This window comes from Enoplosus armatus, chromosome 13 (genome assembly GCF_043641665.1).
Source record: "Enoplosus armatus isolate fEnoArm2 chromosome 13, fEnoArm2.hap1, whole genome shotgun sequence".
Classification (NCBI taxonomy): domain Eukaryota; kingdom Metazoa; phylum Chordata; class Actinopteri; order Centrarchiformes; family Enoplosidae; genus Enoplosus; species Enoplosus armatus.
In genome coordinates, this window is record NC_092192.1 from 815,765 (window position 1) to 825,242 (window position 9,478).

General features: G+C 48.1%; 1 protein-coding gene across 1 annotated transcript; it reads right to left on the bottom strand.

The window, feature by feature from the left end:
• Window positions 1-945: 945 nt before the first annotated feature.
• On the bottom strand, window positions 946-1,911 carry LOC139295401 (odorant receptor 131-2-like). Its single transcript, XM_070917594.1, has one exon. The coding sequence runs from the start codon at window positions 1,909-1,911 to the stop codon at window positions 946-948; it is 966 nt and encodes a 321-aa protein (XP_070773695.1).
• Window positions 1,912-9,478: the final 7,567 nt, after the last annotated feature.

Genomic DNA, 9,478 nt, shown 5'->3' on the forward strand with positions numbered 1-9,478 from the left:
TCTCCTTTTATATATTATATAATAATATACTGAATTGTTTTTATACAACTGTTTGACTTTATTGCACTTATTTTTTATATACACAGCACTTTTGTGCATGTTTTTATCCTTTTATTTTAAGGGTAAATCCACACAAGGATTCCCCCCCCCTTTTTTTTTCTCCCACCCTGTTGTCAATGTTTATAAATTATTTATTAATTATTTATTATTTTTTATTTCTCGTTTCATTATACCACCCGCAGAGAAAACAGGCGGATAAATACATAAAATAACAAAACAAGATAAATTAAGGGAAGAACTCGGAGCTCGTCCCGGGATGGTGAAGTTTTTATACAGCACTTATTAGACCTGTACTTTTATGTTTTTAGTTGCACAACTGAAGCTGACTTGGAGTATACAAACAATTTTATACTTTTTATGCATCCAGCTTTAAATGATTGTTATTATTATGATTGCACTTTTATTCCTATTTTATTGTATATATTGATTTATTGTTGTGTGTTTTGAGTGATTTAAGCACTTTTTTTTAAAGCACTTCTTTCTTAATTTATTAACCCCACATTTTAGCACTTATACCTTTATTAACACTTTTTATTGCATACAACCTTGTTGGTTTTGACACTGCACTTTTAACATATCTACTAAGGTCTTTTTAACAGTTCACCACAGGGACGGGCTAACACACATACGCCCCCAGAGACCCAGGGAGGCCGGAGGACCTTGCTAACCTACTTATTCCCGCTGTTGCACCTGTTCAGTGGCCCAGTTATACCCCACACATCTTTTAAGAAAATGTAAAGCGCTTTGGGAACCGCAAACGTTGAAAAGCGTTATATAAGTGAGATCATTTACCATTTAGCTTCAGATAAACTTTACACAGTAAAAAAAAAAAAAATAATGACAATGTAAATAATGACTTAAAAATTAGTAAAATATATCCTAGGGTTAGACCTGAGGCTTGGCTGGGTTGACTGAGAGTTTCAGCTGAAAGCACAGGTGGTACATGAGGATGGGTCTGATGGTCTGGTCTCTGAGACCATAGATGAGAGCACTCAGACATCTGGGAAAGATGACAATGCACACATAAACAACAATCTGAATGCGCACCAACACTATCCTTTCTAGGACCTTTGAGATAGCTAGGAGTAAGGGGTTGTGTATAGTTGAGGAGAGACTGAGGCCCAGCTGCACCAGATGCAGCAGCAGCGTGTTACGAGCCTTATGGGCTGAAGCTTTGTCTGTGGAGGCCGACCTGGCTGCTACCATCACACCGATATAAGAAGAAACGACTGCTACACCAGCTGATACAAACAGAAAAAAAGAATAGGCTTGGTCATAAAGATCAGACATTGGATCAAGCAATATGCTTTCTTTGCCACAAAAGTCTTTCATCTGCAGGCTCTCCAGGTCTTCAAATGGGAACCATAACAGCAACAGAACCCGAGTGAGGATATTTAGTGAACTGAAGGCCCAAACCAAACAAATAGCCACCCCTGTGTTTCTGATGGTGATGATGGTAGCGTGCCTCAGTGGGTAGCACACAGCTACATATCTCTCCAGACACATCACCACCAGTGTGAGAGGAGAGATCACAATTGTGAGATTAGCGAGCATGACAAGAACGCCACATACAGGATACGTCAGTCTTATTCTACAAGCAGCCAGTATGTACAGTAACTGACTCAGTGCCATCTGAACAGTGTCTGCAAAAAGGAGGTTATACAGAAGAATGTAACGTGAGGTCTCACGAAACACTGGTTTACTCCTCAAGGTGAATAACAAGGTCCCATTAATGAAGAGAAACACACAGCATGGTACTGTAGTCAGAGTGGAAAACATCACTCTCTCCAGTAACCCCTGATACTGCTTTTCAGCACTGACATTGGACTGAGACTGATTTGCATATGACATCTTAGAGCAACAGTTAAGACATGACACATTTCTTGTCGTTGTAACTGAATAAAAGCACAATGAACCCTGTCAGTTTGTATTCCTAAAACGGTGAACAGTACAGAGGTTATACAGAAGAATGTAACGTGAGGTCTCACGAAACACTGGTTTACTCCTCAAGGTGAATAACAAGGTCCCATTAATGAAGAGAAACACACAGCATGGTACTGTAGTTAAAATAGAAAATAACACTATTCCTAGTAACCCCTGATACTGCAGTGCAACAGTGATGTTGGTCTGTGATTGATTGTTGTAGGACATATTAAAGAAACATTACAGACATCTGAAATGTTAACCTATTGATTGACATTGGAGCGTAATAGCAAAATACGTTTTCTCCAGTTCGTACATTGACAACAATTATAACTAATCTTTAGAGCTGACATTGCTTCTAAGTTCACATTCTAAGCCCAAAGTCATCGGTGCATCTTTTTCCCTGTGCAGACAGTTTACAGGGTCGAGGCTTGTTTCCATGTGGGCAGAGCTGGTCTGCAGGGTTTGCCTGTCCTCACATACTGTTTATGAGCTCTGTATTCACACCCACTGCATGTGACATCATCACTTGTCAGCTCCGTCAACAGATGGGTAAAGATGCAAACTTTAAAAACTGAACATATTAACAATCAATAGTCGGTCAATTATTCCGTGTTAGACCGCCTTGAGCAGAGTGCCACCCTCACTGGTGCTGAGCTAGCCAAAGTTCTCCAGACAGAACTTACCATCCCCCTCCAGCAAGTCACTCCAGTCCCACTCTACCACTGATCCAAATTCTGACGATACAAGGTTTTTGTGGGAACCCGTATCACAGAGATCCAAAATCTGACAGAAGTCAAGAGCTGGCAATATGTGGACTCCGTCAATAACCCCTGTGTGATGCCTATCTTTGGAGCATTTAAGGCATCCGCATCGATGGCAAAGAGGCCCAGAGTTCCTCCATCAGCCACCAGAGCAGTGGCCGACCATGCCTGAGGCTCAGTCAGAACCTGAGGACATCAAGCTTAAGAAGTCTTCCTTCGTTGGGAACATCTCCTTTGTTCCACCTCCACAGCTACCTGGGTTTTACCATGTTCTCCACCTGGAAGGAACTTCTACAAGCTACAGCCTGGTCCCTACATTGGACAGCTGACCATGGCATGAGCCTTCCTTGTGACACCACCAATGACATAAGTGCAGAGAAGCACCTCATGGTGCAGTCTCAGAGGGACTTGTTTCCAGAGGAGATGAGCGTCCTCAAGGCTGGTCGTTCACTTCCATCAGACAGTCGTCTTGGGTCCCTTGCACCAGAATATGACGAGGGAACGGGATTACTTAGGATAGGTGTTAGGCTGCAACAGTCAGAAGCTCTCAAGATGGACACGATCCACCCCGTTATCTTGGATCCACACCACTCCACCACAAAACTGCTGATCCGAAGCTGGACGAAATTCACCGCAGGCTTTGGATTCTATGGGTAAGGGAAGCCATCCGAAGACAGCAGCACACATGCCGGAGTGCCACCATGGGCAGGCCAAGCCTGAGGTTTCCGAGGACGGCTGACCTTACCCCAGCTCGGCTGTGTCTGTTCAAGCCTCCACTTTGTTCGACTGGGGTGGACTGCTCCATATCACACCAGAATTGGCTGCCATCAGGAAAAGAGATGGGGAACAGTATACAAATGTATGACCACCTGTTGTATACACCTCGATCTCCTTGAAAACATGGATTCAGAAGCCTTCTTAATGGCACTGAGACTGTAGGAAAGCTCTACTGGTTAGGAAAATTTGCCAACAATATGGGGTGTCTTGTCAGGAAACGGGAGGCAGGGATATGCTTTAAATGGTTTATTTCTGAAGAAGGCACTTTAAAGGCAGATGCACAGGCACTACAGGCAAATCGCTACAGTAGGTGTGGTTCTAAATAAGAAGAAATAAAAAGGGCATCAACTTCAGTTTACAATGTCTACTAGATAACTAAATTACCCTGTAATGTGCATAAACATGGCAAATAAACTTCAACTGAATAACTACGGGAACAACATGCTACATAGATGCTTACAGCTAACAGGTCACAAACGGAATGCTGATAAATAATCAATAAACTACACACAATACACACTTGCAGGCACACTACTCAGAAACGGCAGGTAAATTATATAATATCAATAACAGATAACATGTCAAACACCATTGTAAACATAACTATGAGCACTCACTTGCTGTCATTGACGCACACGAACTGGTTAACGAGCTCAATCAGCTGTTTTGTCATCTCCGTGGAGAGAAGTGGGAAAACAAAACTTAACTCTGCCTGCAGACCAGCGCGAGCCGCGTGCAGAGGGTGTTGCCTCACAACGAGGTAAGCATCATAGTCCGAGCCTTTGGCACAGCCGCCCCCTAATTCACGGCGTGAATTAGCTCCTGGAAATGCTCAACTGTCCGTAGGGGTGGTTGTGGGGGCATCTTCAGGCAACTCAATAAGCTTGGCCACCGGCCTGGTGTAGGTCCTCCCATCCACTTGTACCTCAGCGCTCCGCACCTTCGCGTCGGCACTCTCGATGATCTTTGTGACCCGTTCGACTGGCCACAGTGCTTGAGGTAGTCTCCGATCGATCACCATTACCACGGTACCAACCGTGAGGTTCTCTGTGTCCTTGGCCCATTGCTGCCTTGACTGCAGGGGACATATATAATGCCACAGGAAATGAGTCCACAACTGGTTGGCTAGCACCTGGGTGTGCAGCCACCGTCTCCGACTGAGGATATCGGATTAAGGGTAAATGACTTGGGGAGTCGGGCCGCCCCATAAGGAGGTAGTTGGGAGTTACTGGGTCCACATCAGCTACATCAGTGGAAACATAGCCGAGCAGTTTAGAGTTGAGGATTCCCTCCACTTCAGCCAGTACTGTCCGCAAGACTTCCTCAGTCACTGTCTGTGCTCCGAGAGTAACATAGAGCGCTGCTTTGATAGACTTGACTTCCCTCTCCCAAGTTCCACCAAAGTGGGGTGTGTTCGGTGGGTTGAACTGGAAGCGGATCTGTTTCTTTGCCAACTGGGTCTGCAGCTCAGTAGCCATGGACTGGAAGCTTGCTTGGAGCTCTGACTCCCCTCCGCGGGAATTAGTACCCCGGTCAGAGAGCAGCTCCAAGGGGGTTCCTCGTCGTGCTATGAACCTTCTCAGTGACATAAGGAACGAGTCAGTATCGATGTTCTGCAGTACATCTAGGTGGACACACCTAGTGGTCATGCACTTGAAAACTATTCCCCATCTCTTCTCGGTACCTCGACCTTTCTTAACCTGACACGGGCCGAAGCAGTCCACTCCTGTCAAGTAAAAAGCAGGCTTCATGATGTGAAGACGACAAGGAAGCAGATCTGCCATCTTGGGGATAGTTGGCTTCGCTCTCCACTTCTGGCTCTCCGGGCAGGATCTCTGGTGGCGACGCACAGCTTCACGCCCTTTGAGAATCCAGAACTTGCGCCTGAGTTCTGCAAAGACTCTCTCGGCTCCGGGATGGAGACGTGAAGCTCGAGTGTGGTCCCAGCTTGCAGGAGATCCGCAGATAGATATGGATCATCCCAATCACAGTCTTTGGTCCACAGTCTCTGGACCAGAACTTTGACCCTCGTGGTGTAGGGCAAGATATAACCTAGAGGGTCATACTGGATTGCTAATATCTTATAGATATTTCGCATGGTCGTCTGACTTTTGGCAACTGGTCGATGTCGGTAATGGAGAGTATCCTTCATGAAGTGCCAACTGAGGCCTAGCGTCAACTCCTGAGCTTCTCCAGAAGTCTGGGAAAGCCATCTTTCACTGCTGTCAGCCTTGGCCTCTTTAGGCAGGTCGCTGATCACCTCTTGTCGGTTACTGGCCCATTGGCGGATGTCAAAGCCACCTGTGGCTAGGAGGGCTCTCAGCTTGTTCACAAAGCTACGTGCGGCTTCTTCAGTGGGCAGACTCTGCAGACAGTTGTCGACGTAGAAACACTGTTCTACGCTGGATCTAGTTACTAACTTCTCGCTCTTGAAAGGCAGCGTATCCAACTGCCATAGCCGTTCAACTTGACTGAACAGCTCTACGGAAGGAGAGGAAATGGCAGTGAATAAGCAGTGGGTGGTTGGAAGCTGTTGTTGCAGGTACTTTGCCGGACCTTGGAGTGTCCAGCCAAGGTTAGTCTTCTGTAGCTGGGAAACTGGGTAGCTGTACTGAGACAGGCCTCGGTGTACACCGGTGAAAGCACCTCGTATGGGGAACTTCTTGTTTGTCTGAGATGCTGGAGCTATGGCGAAGGAGACCCGTGAACCTGACAGTGTCTTAAGGTGCTGGCGGATAGTACGGAGAGTTACGTCTTCTGCTTGACCCTGTAGTCCCAGGTGGTGTGCTGCAGATGAGAGCAGGATGGTTCTCTCCGAACCATCAGCTAGCATGGCATACATGTCAAACACTCTGTCCTGGTAGTCTTCAGCAGCACTCTGTTATAACCGCTAGGCTGATCCAGGTAGTGAGTCTCTGCTGTAGACGTGAGGGTGGGTTCGTTCTCCCCCAACTGGACACTTATCTGGACACTTTATTTTGGACACTGCACTGTTTGTTATTTATCTTATCTCATTTTAATTTTCATTCGTATTTTACCTTTTATATTCTACATATTTGTTGTCAAAACAATAGCACCACCAGACCTCGGCAAATTCCTTGTAATGTATGTTACTTGGCAATAAACAGTTTCTGATTCTGATTCTGATTCTTCCTCCTGCTTAACCGACTGAAGGCTACGGTGTAGACTGATCACAGGTTGAGGGGGATGAGTGACTCGGCTGAGAGGGGGAGGCAAAGACCACTGTTGCTGGTGGATACTCAAATCTTCTAGCTTATGAGTTAGTTCTGCAGCGGGTGGAGTTGGCGAACCGGTGTCTGAAGCCGTGATGACCTCCTTGATGACTGAGCTGAGGACCGAGAGGAATGGTGCTGCAGGACGTACTCCAAAAGCTCTATTTGTTTCTTAGCTGTCTCACTCTGTTGTCTTGCAGTCTCCAAAACCTGATGAATGATGGCTTCATTCGTGAGGTGCATTGGTGGCAGGGAGGATGTGCTTCTAGCGGGACTGAGTCGCTCTCTCTCCTCTTCATGCCTGTGCATCTGCTCTGCGCTACGTTGGCCTCTATATTCCACTATATAATCCTCCAAGTATCTTGGGAGCCGCACTGTGCGTCTGGAGTGCGCACGTGGTGAAGCTGGGAGACTAGATCCCTCTCTACTGGTTGCCATATTATTGGCACAATCCGGCTCGAAGGACCATAAATTGTAGGAAAGCTCTACTGGTTAGGAAAATTTGCCACCAATATGGGGTGTCTTGTCAGGACACGGGAGGCAGGGATATGCTTTAAATGGTTCATTTCTGAAGAAGGCACAGCAGAGACGCTTTATAGCCCGGCATGGTAGCCCATCCGAACTCCTTCTGGACAATGGCACCAACTTTGTTGGCATGGAACGGAAGCTGCGTTTGAATCCATGGCCCCTCACCTGAACAACCAGCTGGCTGAACAGAAGATCACTTTTCGCTTCAATCCACTAAGCGCCCCACACTTCAGGGATACCAGGGAAAGGTAGGCGAGATCGATCAAAACAGCTCTTGAGGTCTCTCTCCAGGAACAGACTATCCCCAAACCTGTACTACAGACTGTGCTTGTAGAAGTCGAGGCCATTCTGAACGCCAAGCCTTTGGGCTACTAATCTTCAGATGCCGCAGACACGGACCCAATAACACCAAGTATCCTCCTCATGGGACACCACGATGCTTCTCTCCCCCAGGTGATGTACGATTCCAGTGACCTCCTAGGGGAGCACCTTTGAAGTCATGGCCTGTCCAGGCTGACCACTTCTGGTCATCATTCATTCGCCACTACCTGCCCAGCCTCCAGGAGAGACAGAAATGAAGGAGGGACAGCAAGACAGTGGAGGTGGTCCAGGTGGTTCTCATTGTGGACCCACAGCTTCCATGGGCTCTCTGGCCTGTTGGGACGGGCAGCAGCTGTCCAAATTAAAGATAAGACCTGCCCGCCTGGTTCCACTTCCAATGCCCCATAATGAAGACAGTCCCAATACGGCCTGATTGACTTTTTCCCTGTTTCTCATCTCTCAGGAGACATTCGTGGGCGGCCACTTTACACATTCCCATATGACTGGGGCGAGCGACGGGGAGCGCACGGACATGCATATTGCCAGCACCCTCTTCAGGACAGCGACAGACAGTTCAGTTAAACTCAGCCGGGACAATTAATCCCTTTAATTAATCCCTTGGGCCCCGTCCCCAAAAAACCAGGGCCCACAGGATTAAATGACTACAGACCCGTCGCCCTGACCTCTGTGGTCATGAAATCATTTGAACGCCTGGTTTTGTCCCACCTCAAATCCATCACTGACCCTCTGCTGGACCCCCTGCAGTTCGCCTACAGAGCCAACAGGTCTGTAGACGACGCCGTCAACTTGGCCCTACACTTCATCCTCCAGCACCTGGACTCCGCAGGATCTTACGCCAGGATCCTGTTCGTGGACTTCAGCTCTGCCTTCAACATGATCGTCCCGGCTCTTCTTCAGGACAAGCTCTCCCAGCTCAACGTGCCTGACCCCACCTGCAGGTGGATCACAGATTTCCTGTCTGACAGGAAGCAGCACGTGAAGCTGGGGAAACACGTCTCAGACTCGCGGACGATCAGCACCGGCTCCCCTCAAGGCTGCGTTCTTTCTCCTCTACTCTTCTCCCTGTACACCAACAGCTGCACCTCCAGTCACCAGTCTGTCAAGCTCTTGAAGTTCGCGGACGACACCACCCTCATCTCTGGAGAGGATGAGTCTGCCTACAGGTGGGAGATTGACCACCTGGTGACCTGGTGCAACAGCAACAACCTGGAGCTTAACGCTTCAAAGACGGTGGAGATGGTTGTTGACTTCAGGAAGAGCGCAGCCCCACCCGCCCCCATCACCCTGTGTGACTCTCCAGTGGACACTGTGGAGTCCTTCCGTTTCCTGGGCTCCATCATCATCCAGGACCTCCGGTGGGAGCTGAACATCAGCTCCCTCATCAAGAAAGCCCAACAGAGGATGTACTTCCTGAGGCAGCTGAGGAAGTTTAACCTGCCACAAAAAATGCTGGTTCACTTCTACACCGCAATCATAGAGTCCATCCTCACCTCCTCCATCACCGTCTGGTACGCTGCTGCCTCCACCAAGGACAGACGCAGACTGCAGCGTATCATCCGCTCTGCAGAGAGGGTGATCGGCTGCAACCTCCCATCTCTTCAGGACCTGTACTCCTCCAGGACCCTGAGGAGAGCAGGGAAGATCGCTGCCGACCCCTCCCACCCCGGACACCATCTGTTCGACCCCCTCCCCTCTGGCAGGAGGCTGCGGTCCATCAGGACCAAAACCTCCCGCCACAAAAACAGTTTCTTCCCCTCTGCAGTCAACCTGATAAACTCACACTGACACCCCCCCCCCCCCCCCCCCCAGAACACAAACACAAGCTATACGTTATATTAACGTACATCACCC

What these genes read in the sequence shown, in the direction of transcription:
- LOC139295401 (XM_070917594.1), bottom strand. Translation starts at nt 1,911, where the DNA reads ATGTCATATGCAAATCAGTCTCAGTCCAATGTCAGTGCTGAAAAGCAG.